The 14,166-nt window shown below is 38.1% G+C and overlaps 1 protein-coding gene across 2 annotated transcripts in view; it reads right to left on the bottom strand.

Annotated features, from left to right (window-relative positions):
- Positions 1-14,166, bottom strand: part of FNIP1 (folliculin interacting protein 1) — a 149,421-nt gene that overhangs the window by 17,096 nt on the left and 118,159 nt on the right. For both annotated transcript variants that reach the window (XM_082725636.1, XM_082725635.1), the window contains 2 exons: positions 6,130-7,555; positions 5,160-5,328 (listed from right to left, as the gene is read on the bottom strand). In XM_082725636.1, coding sequence (XP_082581762.1) covers positions 5,160-5,328; positions 6,130-7,555 — 1,595 coding nt within the window. The remainder of the gene's footprint in view (positions 1-5,159; positions 5,329-6,129; positions 7,556-14,166) is intronic.

Here is a 14,166-nt window from a genome sequence, read left to right as displayed (position 1 = left end):
GTTAGATGTGATGGTGATAAATTATGAGCACACAATAATTAAGAACATTAAATATAAACTTTATACATGAATAGAGAAAAACGCATGATAAAAAACCCAACCTGTTAGTATTAAGTTTGGTATTTTAGCTTTCACTTCTTCAAAATTTTCTGTGATCTGCTTTGACAGTAAATATCTTATGAAAATTTAAGAGGGAAAGACTAGAAATGCAGTTAGAAAAACAGAGGGCAGAAGACAGAAAGCTCTTACTTTTTACCATAGTGGAATGATTCCAAGCGCAATAGAAGGAGGACTACTAATATAAAAGTCTTGCAAGCTTTGTTAATGACAATTTTGCTATTGTATTTACATTTACTTTTGTTCATCTGTTTTAGAGACAGCGTTCTGTATATACTAAAGCTTAAGAGCATTGCTGGAGAACAGACAGATCAGCACTGGTTTCTAGCTCTGCCATCCCCTATCTAATATAACTTCAAACACCTCTCTGTGGTATATCTGAAATATAGAAATGATAGTAGTAAGTGCCATAAAATTAAGTATTACATTTATGTACTTGGCACACATTAAGACTATAATAAAAACCAAATACTTCTTATTATTGTTACTATTCCTCCTATTCCAAAGGTTAAAAACCCTTTAAACTGAAATGTTCTGTCTTCAGTAGAAACAGCCACCCCTTCCAATTCCAGGCTTCCAGAAGCAACATCGAAGAACACAGTGTGGGGGTGCCTGGGTGGCTCAGAGGGTTAAGCCTCTGCCGTCAGCTCAGGTCAAGGTCTCAGGGTCCTGGGATCGAGCCCCGCATCAGGCTCTCTGCTCAGCAGGGAGCCTGCTCCCCCCTTTCTCTCTGCCTACTTGTGATCTCTGTCAAATAAATAAATAAAATCTTAAGGAAAAAAAAAAAGCACAGTGTGTGCTAATGGGTATAGATGGAGAGAAAAATGAATAAAATGAATGACTGAGATCAAACAGAAAGAAAGATAAGAGGACACAGAGAGCATTACAAGGACCCACATCAGATTTCCCAACCAAGTATTTCAACAAATACTGAGTACTCTGTCAGACAATGGGAGGACAGAATTGAAAAAAAAAAAAAACAACAGAAAAGGTTGTTACACTCTGACGAATACCATTAACTGATACAAATTTTTTCCTGTTAAGTATTAAATTACTTACTAGTATCTTCCTCGGGCATTTTTTTTTAACATGTTGTACTACACTTACTCATATACATACGTCCCTTACTTCCTCCATTACTAAGTAAATAACTTACGATCAGAAGCTATTTCTTTTTCATCTATATATCCCTTGGACTATCAGCACCATGTTCAGAACACAGTATATGAGTAAGTATTTAACTAACTGGTGTTAAAGAGTTGAGCAGATGACTTTTAAATATAAAGAACATGAGTTTTGGTAACTTTCCTTCCAAAGTCTGTTTTTAATCTAGATTTTTCTGAATTTCCCAACTATACAATAAAACACCAAACTTAACAACTTAAGATAATTTACTACAAACATAGGGCGTTTAAACCTTTCTGGTGGGCACCCAGGTGGCTCAGTTGGTTAAGCGACTGCCTTTGGCTCAGGTCACGATCCTGGGATTGAGTCCTGCAATGGGCTCCCTGCTCAGCAGGGAGTCTGCTTCTCCCTCTGACCTTCTCCCTCTCATGCTCGCTCTCAAATAAATTAATAAATAAAAATCTTAAAAAAAAAAAAAAACTTCTGGCTAATAATTAAGGGAATGCTTCCTCAATGAGCCATATTTTCTCACCCATGATTTCCTAGTTGACTTTCTCCATTCCTTTTTAATGTTTTCATAAGGGGAAAGGAGAAGATTTTGTTTAAAAAATTATTAAAATGACACATGGAAATTGAAGAAAGAAATAGAAAATTCAACAAAAGCTGGAGACTTCAATTCTTCATGCTCAATAAATGATGCAATAATTACACAGAAAAATCAGCAAGATTGTGGAATAATCAGCAAGAAAGCGGAAACCTAAAGTCTATCAACCAACTTGACCTGACATCTAGAGTACATTCCTTGCCCAACAACAGGCGACTTTTTTTTTTTTTTAAGATTTCATTTATTTATTTGACATAGAGAGCACAAGCAGGTGGAGTGATACGCACAGGGAGAGGGAGAAGCAGGCGCCCTGCTTGGCGGGGAGCCCAATGTGAAGTTCAATCCCAGGACCCTGAGATCATGACTTGAGCCTAAGGCAGAGGCTTAACTGACTGAGCCACCTAGGCATCCCAACAGGCAACTGTTTTCTTCAACTACCTGTGGAACATTCTCTAAGATACACCATAGGCTGGGCCATAAAATAAGACTCACTAGATTTAAAAGGACTAAAACCATACAAAGTCTGTTCTCTGACCACAGTGGAACTAATTTAGAAATCAAGAAAAGGAAATCGAAGAATTCCACAAATATCTGGAGATCAAAAACAGACTTTTGCATAACCCATGCATCAAAGAAACGGCAAGGAAAATAAGGAAATATTTTGAAGAGAATAAAAGTGAAAACAAAAGATTAAAATTATGAGCTTCAGTTAAAGCAGTGCTTAGAGGACAATTTAGAATTAAATGCCTATATGTGAAAAGAAAAAGTACTTCAAATTAATAACTTAATCTTCCACCTTAACAAAAAAAAAAAAAAAAAAACAATCTACATCCACAGCAAGCAGAAGGGAAGAAATAATAAAGATGAGGATAGAAATTAATGGGGGGGAAGAAAAAAAAGGCCAAAAAAAAAAAATGGAGAAAATCAGTGAAAATGAAAGTTCTTTTCCTTGAAAAGATTAACAAAATTAACACACGTTCAGCTAGGATAGGAACTGGCAAACTTCAATTAAGAGCCACAGAGAGAAAATTTAGGCTCTAGAGGCTATAAAGTCTCTGTCAGTGACTTAGCTCTGCTCCTGAAGCAGGAAAACAATTGCAAAGTATATAAATAAATGGGTGTAGTCATGTTCCAAAAAAACCTAATTTAAAAAAGCAAGCCTATTTGTCCCACGGGCCACATCTTTGATGCATATGGGACAAAAATAACTACTAACAAAGCAAAGAATATTCTTTGGAATATTCCACTTATAGGAGGTTTCAGAAAAAAAGGTAAAGCACAGATTACAATAATTAGGGATGAAAGGGGACATAACCAATGAACTTACAGAAATTAAAAAGATTATAAATGCAGGCGGCTGAGTGGCTCAGTCAGTTAAGTGTCTGCCTTCGGCTCAGGTCATGATCCTCGAGTCCTGGGATCGAGCCCCATATTGGGCTCCCTGCTCAAGGGGAGACTGCTTCTCCTCCTCCCTCTGCCTCTCCCCGCTACTCATGCTCTCGCAGGTTCCTCCCTCTCTCACTTGCTCTCTCTCTCTCAAATAAAATCTTTCCCCCAAAATTAAAAGATTATAAATGTATGCTATGAACCATTTTATTCCAACAAATAAATGAGATCACTTAAATGCAATTAATTCCTAGAAAGACAAAAATTACCAAAATTGACTCAGGAACAAATAAAAACTTGGAATAGATCTAGAATAAGAAATTGAAGCAGCAATTTAAAATATTCTCATTTTAAAAAGCCCAGGTTCAAATAACTTCACAAGTGAACTGGATTAAACATTTGGAGAAAAAACAGTACCAATCTTCCAGAAACTCTTTCAGAAAATTGAGGAGGGAACACACCCCATCTCATTCTATGAGGCATGTATTATTCTGATATTAAAGTTAGACAAATGCATCACAAGAAAACTATAGACTAATATCCCTCATGAATACAAATTCTAAAATTCAGACTAAAATATTAGCAAATCATATCTAGTAACATATAAAAAGAACTACATACCATGACCAGGTGGATTTTTTTCTCTAGGAATATATAAATTGGTTAATGTCTAAAAAAATCTACCACATCGGGATGCCTGAGTTGCTCAGTGGGTTAAAGTCTCTGCCTCTGGCTTAGGTCATGATCCCAACGTCCTGGGATTGAGCCCTGCATTGGGCTCTCTGCTCAGCAGGAACCCTGCCCTCCACATCCTGGTCTGCCTCTCTGCCTACTTGTGATCTCTGTCAAGTAAATAAATAAAATCTTAAAAAAAAAAAAAATCTACCACATCTAATGTAACCTCTCACATTAACAGATTAAGAAACAAAAAACCGAATGATCATTATCAAATAAGCACAGAAAAAGTATTAGACAAAAATGCCATATCCATTCATGATTTAAAGGTGGAGGGAACAAAGAAACTAGGACTAGAAAGAAACTTTCTCCTTTGAGAAAGGGCATCTATAAGAATTCCAGAGCTAACATATACTTAATAATAAAGAGTCGATATTTTCTCCTTGCATCATGAATTAGACAAGGATGTCCACTATTAGTCCTTATATGCAACACTGTACTGAAGGATCTAGCCCATACAATCAGGCAAGAAAGACAAAAGGCATCCAGACTGGAAAGGAAGATGCAACAATGTCTATTCATCAATGACATGAACGTGTATGTAGAAAAACCTAAGGAATCCACACAGAAAACTACAAGAATAAAAGAGTTCAGCAAGGTTGGGGCACCTGGATGGTATAGTGAGTTAAACACCCAACTCCTGGTATTGGCTCAGGTCCTGATCTCAGAGTCATGAGACTGAGCCCCATGACAGGCTCCATACTCAACACACAGCTTGCTTAAGACTGTCTTCCTCTCCCTCTGTCCCTCCCCTAAACACGCTCTCATTCTTTAAAAGAAATAAATCTCTAAAAAAAAAAAAGGAAAGAGTGTTCAGCAAGGTAGAAGAATGTAAGATCAATATACAAAAATCAATTGTATATATAAGCAATGAACAATCTGAAAATGAAAAAATAATCGCATTCACATTTAAGCATTTGTAATTTTCTTGATATCGTAACTGATCTGATGATGAACATTTATGAATACATCCAATACTTTCTGTATTTCATATTTCTATTTGTGTAGATTCCTGGAACTCTCTACTTGCTCTCATGGTGACTGGTACAAACACACAGGTGCAAAAGTAACAGATTAAGAGAAAAATGATTGTGTTACATAGTCAAGTATAACCAAAAATGTAAGGTAAACTGGTTCTATCGGTTAACAAAGTTCATTCTAAGTAAATTCAAGAGCAGTGAAGGTAACTCACCTGCACAGCATGAGACAAATCAGATATCAGACACTGACGGAGCCTCTCATCATTCCCAATTCCTTGAAGAACAAAGTCAGGCACATAAGATGAGCAGTAGCCACCCAATAAGGACCTCCCAAAGTTGGCAATGTTGGGCTGAACAGCACTCACTTCAATTAACTTTGACCTGGAAGAAAGGTCCCCAAACAAGGCATATCCAATTATTAATAAATATTTTATCAATAAAAAACTTTTTGGACTCTTCCTAGTCCACACTTCTAGTACCATCATTTTCTACAAACTATACTCAGAGTAAAATCATCCTTAAGTAAAAATTGGCCTGAGTGATCAATGAGACCACAAAATACTCCTTCCTATCCAGATAAGAAGGTGAATGAACGACTCTTTAATGACCTGGGTATAAATCGTTCAAAAGAGACATCCAGAATGGTGTCCCCTGTGTATGTAATACATTCTTAATAGAATCAGAGAATGAAAACCATCATCCAAAACAAAGTAGTTAAATATATCACAAACCCAAAGCATGGAATATAACATTTCTAAAATATGAATCTTCTCCTTCTAAACCTGACCCACAGTATACATTTCCTGCTTTCCTTTTAGTCTTGGCCAAATTTATTTCTAACAGTCATTTTCCACCTTCTCTGTGATCACCTCTCTCTAGTTGCCAGGCTCAGCGCAGGTCCTTATTTGGGGGCATAATTCACTCCTAAGCTACTTGAAAATTCCTCAACAGTAGGTATCTCCCACATACAAATATGCTTTTCTTTAATGACTTCACATAACTTTTCTGGGATAACTATGGGGCTTAGCCTTTAATCTTTCCCTAAAGCCACATGGTAATAGAAGAAAATCTCTCCAGGACAATGATGTCTTGTTTTATACTACTTACCACCAACCTTCATCTAAATAGAAGAATGATACATATTTACATAGGATCTATTATAGGTTAAAACTTTCTACTTACCCAGGAAAAGGTATCTCATCTTCTTCTGCCCAATCTTCTTGCTCTCCTCCATAGTAACTGCTTACTTGTCTAGTCATATCATGACCTGTATCTTCACTTTCACTATCCCCAAGAGCACTATCTGAACTTTCATTTCGTGGAATGTCCCATTCAGTTCCTGCAGCAATTTTTTTCTCTGAACTCTCTTTATCCCCATGGGGGACAAGAATGGAGAGTGTATCTCTTTGGTCCTGCTGAGGAAAGCAGGTTTTACATGAACCCTGGTGAACTGTTTCTACACATTTACAAAATTCACTCTTCTGTTTGCTACTTTTTGTACACAATCCTTTTGAAAATTCTAACATACAGCAGTGTTCTTTACTGTCTGTATTTGTTTTAACTGCAATAATGTCATCAATAGTCCTGGTTTCAATTGAATCATCATTAAAATATTCATCAAATAAGCTCATGCTTTCTGGATCTGAATGATTCCAACAGGGATGTTTGCAGGTCTCTCCAGAAACCATGTTTGGTATATCAGACTCGCCGGATTGGTCCTTAGTTGTCTGTTTAATTTCTTGATGCTCCAGATCAACAGCCCCTCCTTCTTCCTTCAGTGGTTTGGTGTGGTGCTTGGTAATCTGATCGACCACTGCCTGACTCCTGAGTTCAGTATCGGAGTCAGGGGACATAGAATCTCCAATCAAGAAGGTAACCTTTGTTTGTGATGCTTCACAAGAAAATGCAGCAGTCACAAGCTTATCTGGAGGTTTTTTTTCCACAACCATTCCTGTGGATCTCAACACTTTGCCTGTGTGATTACCTGAACCCAACAATTCCTCATTATGCCATGTTTCCTCTGCTGGCTCTATGCCTGATTTTGACAAGGCGCATTTGTCTACTGGAGCTGAGCCTGTGCAAACAACTGTCTCTAACTTAGTGTCAAGGCAAGTTCTTAATTTATCTCTGAACTGTTTAACATCAACAGCATTTTCTTCTTGGCAGTCAGAGGGAGAAATCATTCGACACTCATCTGAAATTCCTAGCAGCTCCTTCGAGCTGTTTTGAATATCTTCGCTCTCTTGTTGTGAAACATTCTCTATATTTTGCCCAAGGAACGGACGACTGCAATATTTACAGCTACAGTTAGGAGTCCTTGTCTCTTCTGGGTCTTTAACAAGCAAACTGCTTTTGTTTCTATGCACTGTGATAAGCACATACTCTGACTCTTCTATTTCACCTTTCTCCAAAGTGGTAGTAATTACTGTGCCTGGCATAACAATGGCTTCATCTTCTCCATTTTCTAAAAGATGGGTTTCTTGAAGTTCAGAGCATCTTATAAAATAAGTGAGAAAATAAAGCAGCCTCTGGACCATGTCTTGTCGTTTGCCAACCACCACAGTCCTCGCTAATCGTACAGGAGAACCAATAGCGCCATACAAGTCCCCTGCAATGGAAAAATCAGTTACTGGACATATCCTCTCCTCATATAACCAAGCAGGCTATTTCCAATGATCAAATACCTACTCTTACTGTATGAGAGCTAGTTTAGGTTGATTCTTAGTTCTTTAACAGGTAGTGACTATTCAGGAGCATGGGATGAGATAAATGGTATTTACCAAAGAGGAAGGTGAATAGAGGGGTTTTCTGATTTCCTCTTTAAGCAGCTTCTCTGGTTCTGAAACCCAACCAAAGAGTCAACTGTGAAAGTCACACTGACCAAGAATAATCTCGGTGCCAGGCCCCATGCAGAGCTCTTCAATGGGAGAGAAGTACTACCTAAGAAACTATGAGCAAAAGGATTCTGTTACTGTACCTGATGCAGAAAAGAGAAAGCACAGTATCTACTGGAGAGGGAGGGAGGAGAGAAAAGGGAGTAGAATGTGGAACAGAACTGGAGTAGTCATATCACACACTTAACCTTTCTTGATTAAATCACATCCCTGAACCTTAACTGTTGTTGCCTTACCCATGACCCCAAACTAGTTCCCATGTTTTTAAAAGCCCTTCTATTTCCCATAGAAGTAGGTACTCAGAGAAGACCAGAAAGAACAAGAAAAGTGAGACCTATCCTGACCAAGAGGAAAAGAAAGGGCAACACATTGAGCCATGTGGTTCATTTTCACTTTTGTATCCATACCAGACGCCAACAGCCATTACATAAGAAAAAGGCGACAGGAACCTAAGAGCCGTCGATGTAATTTCTCTATTTATGCTATAGCTCAAATTAGATGAAGGTGCCAAATTACACTTAAAAATAGAGAACACACTGGGCCGCCTGGGTGGCTCAGTGGGTTAAGCCTCTGCCTTCGGCTCAGGAGGGTCCTGAGATCGAGCCCCACATCGGGCTCTCTGCTCAGCAGGGAGCCTACTTCTCCCTCTCTCTCTGCCTGCCTCTCTGCCTTCTTGTGATCTCTCTCTCTCCTTCTGTCAAACAAATAAATAAAATCTTTAAAAAAATAGAGAATACAAATTCATTAATTTAAATTTAATTCAATTTTAGCAAGTTGTCTGTATACACACTTTAAAGCCTAACTCCTATGCTTTTTAAAGGAACAGACATAAATAGGTCTCGGATAAATATGTGCTATAGACAGTATTATGATAATTTTTCTCCTCTGATTAATGCACTGGCTCTAATGCCATCATGCCACTGTTTGAAACTACTCCCAAGTTTCTCAAGAATTACCAAATAAACTGAACTGCTTTGACATGACAAGTGAGTATTTCCTGACCAGTTAAACTTTACTTTTCCAGGTTTATCTTCTTATAGTTACCTTTTCATCATTATTCGCACTAAGTCCCACTTAAAGCAGACTACTTAAACTGAACACCGAAGCAGCTCAGCACTCTTAACACCCTAGACATGCTTTGTGCTTGCCCTACTCTGTTTCTGTGCCAGTCCAAAGCTTCCCACCCAAGCACCCTCCCTTGTGCAAAAGTAAACTTCCCTAACTGAAATTTCACTGAACTTTGTTTCTCTTATAATTCCTCTTTGATTTATCATTACTGTCCTCATATTTATTACTTTCAGTAAAATAAACTGTCCACTTCTTTTTTTTCCTGAAATTTTACTTATTTATTTGAGAGAGAGCATGCGTGCATGCATGTGCAGGGGAGGGGGGCAGAAGGAGAGGGAGAAGCAGATGCCCCACTGAGCAGGGAGCCCAAAGAGGGGCTCAATCCCAGGACTCCGAGATCATGACCTGAGCCAAAGGCAGACATATAACCTACTGAGCCCCTAAACTGTCCAGTTTTTTTTTTTTTAAGATTTTATTTGAGACACAGAATGAGAGAGAGAGAGAGAGAGAGAGAAGGGGGGAGGGTCAGAGAGAGAAGCAGACTTCCCACTGAGTAGGATGCCCGACCCAGGACTTGATCCTGGGACTCCAGGAACATGACCTGGGCCAAAGGCAGTCACTTAACTAACTGAGTCACCCAAACACCTTAAACTGTTCACTTCTTAAGGCCAAGAACTGCATTTCATCTTTATATGCTCCAATGCTGTTTGCATAGGGCCTTATATATGTTATGAACTAAATAAATGATTGTAGAATTGAAAATAAATTTCAAATGTCCAAATAAATAAAATATCACTTAATTACTTGATTTGAAAAAAACCAAATTAATATCCATACAACTGTATACTACCCAGCAAAATAAAGGCATTGATTATTACTACAAACAACACAGGCAAATCTCAAAATAATTATGTTGAATAAAAAAAGTCAGACCAAAAAAAAAAAAGTATGTACTGTATAATTCCATTTATATCTAGAAAATACAAACTAACCTATAATGATAGAAAACAAACCAGTAGCTGCCTGTGTATAGGGAGGGGGTTGGAAGGTCAACAGGGAGAGTGGGAAGAATAGGAAGGAGGGGTTACAAAAGGGCATGAGGAAACTTTTGGAAGTGATGAGTGAGTTCATCATCTTGATTTTGGTGACGGTTTCAGAGGTACTCATATTTTAACATAAATATCAATACTTAAAAAAGTGTATATATATATTTGTTTGATATGTGTCAATTATTCCTCAATTAGAATAAAGTAAATGAGGCACAGAGAGAGGAAAGAAAGAGAAGGGGAGGGAAGTTACATGAATAAGTTATATGACAACCTGCCTGGCAGGCTCACTCATCAGCACAACCTAAGAGAGGTTTCTATCAAGTCATCAAAATGTTCTCATTGTACTCCTCCCTTATGACCTAATAGCAATAGAGTAAGAGCAAGAGCAACAGCAGTCATGTTTACCAGACACTGTTCTAAGTACTTCACAGGTACTCTCTAATTTAATTGTCTTCACTTTATGAAGTATGTACTATGTATTATTATCCTCAAATTATAAACAAAGAGACTGTGACTCACGTGTGGTCTGACTCATATCCTGCACTTTTAAGCACCATGATACAATGCCTTCCTAATGACTGTCAACTCATCAACTATCCCTTCTTACCCGGTTACCCATTTATTTAACAAGGCCTTGCACTACGGGAAACATTTTCCAAAATTATTTAAAAAACAAGCAAAAGTGGAAAACAGAAACCTCAATGACTGCTTCTCAGTTCACCAAATTTATTCTAGCTATCATAGATAACATGATTAACTCTTTCTGGGCAAAGTACCTAACATAAAACACCCTAAAGAACCTGAGGTTATGAGTGAATCAGTCATGATCCCGCTTCTCTAGCTCTCACTGCAGTTGTGTAGCTACAAGAAATTGATGTTAGACTTAAGATGGAGATCAGACAATTTAGCAGGCATGAAAAAGACAAGGAAAGAAGAAGTGCTTTAGAATGGAGGATGTGTTCCACCAAGATGGCAGAGGAGTACAGGAACTCCTTTTCAACCAGACCCCTGACTTTGCTAGAAATCTACCAAACCACTCTGAATACCCATAAAATCAGCCTAACATGTAAGATTAAACACATCTGGATCTCTACAGGGGCAGAGGATCTTCAGTCGAGAGGGTGCATCCTGCCTGGACTATGGCTGATAGTTTTGGTTGTACATCCCCTCTACTCAACAGAATGACTAGGAGGAGAAACTCCCAAAAAAGAAAAGTCCGAGGGACAATGGCCTCTCCTGGAGATCTAATAATATATATGATCTATTAATCTATATGATCTAAGCAAGATGTCAGAAATAGACTTCAGGGTAGCTTCAGGGTAGATATAAAGACAATAATCAGGCTGGAGAAAACTATTAATGGCAAAAAATAGATTTGCTAAGGGCAGAAATGAGAGTGGATCTGGCAGAACTTAAAAATGCTATCAATGAGATACAATCTAATCTAGATACTCTAACTGGGTAAATGAGGCAGAAAAACGAATTAGTGATCTAGAAGACAAATTGAGAAGAGGCGGATCAGGAGAAGACCTGGAACAAATAGCTTACAATCCATGAAAACAGAATTAGAGAAATAAATGATGCCATGAAACATTCCAATGTCAGAATTACTGAGATCCCTGGCAGGGGGTGAGGGGAAATGGAGAGAGAGAGAGAGAGAGGACCAAGAGATATATCTGACCAAATTGTAGCTAAGAATGTCCCTAATATGGGGAATGAAACAAGCATTCATGTCCAGAGAGAACACCCCCCCAAGATCAAGAGGAGCAGACCAACGCCCAGACATGTAATAATAAAACTCGCAAATCTCAGAACCAAGGAAACCATTTTAAGAGCAGTTAGAGGGAAGAGATACCTTACTACAGAGGAAGAAACATCAGAATAATGTCAGACCTGTCCACAAAAACTTTGCAAATCAGAAAGGGATGGCAAGACAAATTCAGTGTACAAAATGAGAAGAATATGTAGCCAAGAATTCCTTATCTGGCACGGCTATCATTCAGAAAGGATGGAGAGAGGAGTTTCCAGGACCAGCAAAGACTGAAAGAATATGGGACCACTAAGCCTGCCCTGCAAGAAACATTAAGGGGGGGGAGGATTCTATAAAAGGAGAAAGTCCCCAAGAGAGATACAGAAAGAAATATACAGAGACGATCTACAGAAACAAGGACTTCACAGGCAACGTGGTAACAATAAAATCCTGTCTTTCAATAAGCACTCCCAACGTGAATGGCCTAAATGCTCCCATAAAATGGCACAGGGTTGTAGACTAGATAAAAAGACAGGACCCGTACATATGTGGTCTACAAGAGACTCATTTTGAACCTAAAGATACATCCAGACTGAAAGTGAAGGGATGGAAAACTGTATCTTTCATGACAATGGAAAAGCCTCAAAAGAAGGCCAAGGTAGAAATTCTCGTATCAGACAAATTAGATTTTAAGCTAAAGAGTTAGCTTTAAAGATACAGAAGGACATTGTATTACTCTTAAAGCGTCGGTCTAACAATTACAATTATCTATGCCCCTAACAGGGAAGCAGCCAACAACATAAGACAACTGTTAACCACAATAAAGAGGCATATTGATAATACATTCATAGTAGGAGACCTCAACACTGCATTCTCAGCAATAAACAGATCATCTAAGCAGAAAATCAACAAAGAAACAAGAGCTTTGAATGACACACTGGACCAGATGGACCTCAAAGATATACACAGAACATTCCACCCTAAAACAACAGAATACTCATTCTTCTTGAGTGTGCATGGTGAACTTTCTTCAGAAAGACCATGTACTGGGTCACAAGTCAGGTCTCAACCAACACCAAAAGATTGAGATTACTGCCTGCATATTCTCAGACCACAATGCTTTGAAACTGGAACTCAATCACAAGAAAAAGTATGGAACAAATTCAAACCCTTGGAAGCTAAAGACCATCCTCCTCAAGAATGTTTAGGTCAATTGGGAAATCAAAGAACTTAAGCAATTCATGGGAACCAAAGAGAACGAAGACACATCAATCCAAAGCCTATGGGATATGGCAAAGGCAGTCTTAAGGGGGAAATACATAGCATTCCAAACCTCACTCAAAAAAAAAAAAAACCAGAAAAATCCTGAATACACAAATTATCTTTACACCTGGAAGATCTGGAGAATCAACAACAAATTAAACCTAACCCATGCACAAGAAGGAAAATAATTAAGATTAGAACAGAGATCAATGAATTAGATATCAGAAATACAGTAGAACACATTAAGAAAACTAGAAGCTGGTTCTCTGAATTAATAAGATGGATAAACTACTGGCGAGATTTATTCAAAAGAAAAGAGGAAGGGCCCAAATTAACAAAATTATGAATGAAAGGGGAGAAGGCACAACTAATACCAAGGAAGTCAGTACAATGATCAGAAATTATTATGAAGAGGTATATGACAATAAATTAAGCAACCTGGAAGAAATGAATGCATTCCTAGAAACCTATAAACTACCAAGACTGAAACAGGAAGAAACTGACAACCTGAATAGACCCATAACCAGTAATGACATTGAAACACTGATCAAAACCTCCCAGAAAACAAGGAGTCCAGAGCCTCTTGGATTCCCTGGGGAATTCTACAAATATTCAAAGGAGAAATAATACCTATTCTACTGAAGCTGTTTAAAAAATAGAAACAGATGGAAAACTTTCATACTTGCTCTATGAGGCGAGCTTTACCTTGATCCCCAAATCAGGCAAAGACCCCATCAAAAAGGAGAATTTCAAACCAATACCCCTGATGAATATGGATGCCAAAATTCTCAACAAGGGACTAGCTAACAGAATCCAAAAGTGTATTAAAAGGATTATCCAACACGACCAGGTGAGATTTATCCCTGGGATGCAAGGGTGGGTCAACATTCACAAATCAATCTATGGCGCAGAACATACAAATAAGAGAAGAGACAAGAACCACATGGTTCTCTCATCTGATGCAGAAAAAACATCTGACAAAATACAGCACCTGTTCCTGATTAAAACTTTAGAATATAGGGATTCAATTTCATAAAGTCCATTTATGAAAAACTCACAGTGACTATCATTCTCAGTGGGGAAAAGCTGGGAGCCCTTCCATTGAGATCAGGAGCACAAGAATGCCCACTCTTGCCATTACTGTTCAACATAGTACTAGAAGTACTAGTAGCAGCAATGAGACAACAAAAATAAA

This window comes from Mustela nivalis, assembly GCF_964662115.1.
Source record: "Mustela nivalis genome assembly, chromosome: 3".
NCBI lineage: Eukaryota > Metazoa > Chordata > Mammalia > Carnivora > Mustelidae > Mustela > Mustela nivalis.
Note: the sequence above shows the minus strand (reverse complement) of the source record. Positions and strands in the feature narration are given on the sequence as shown.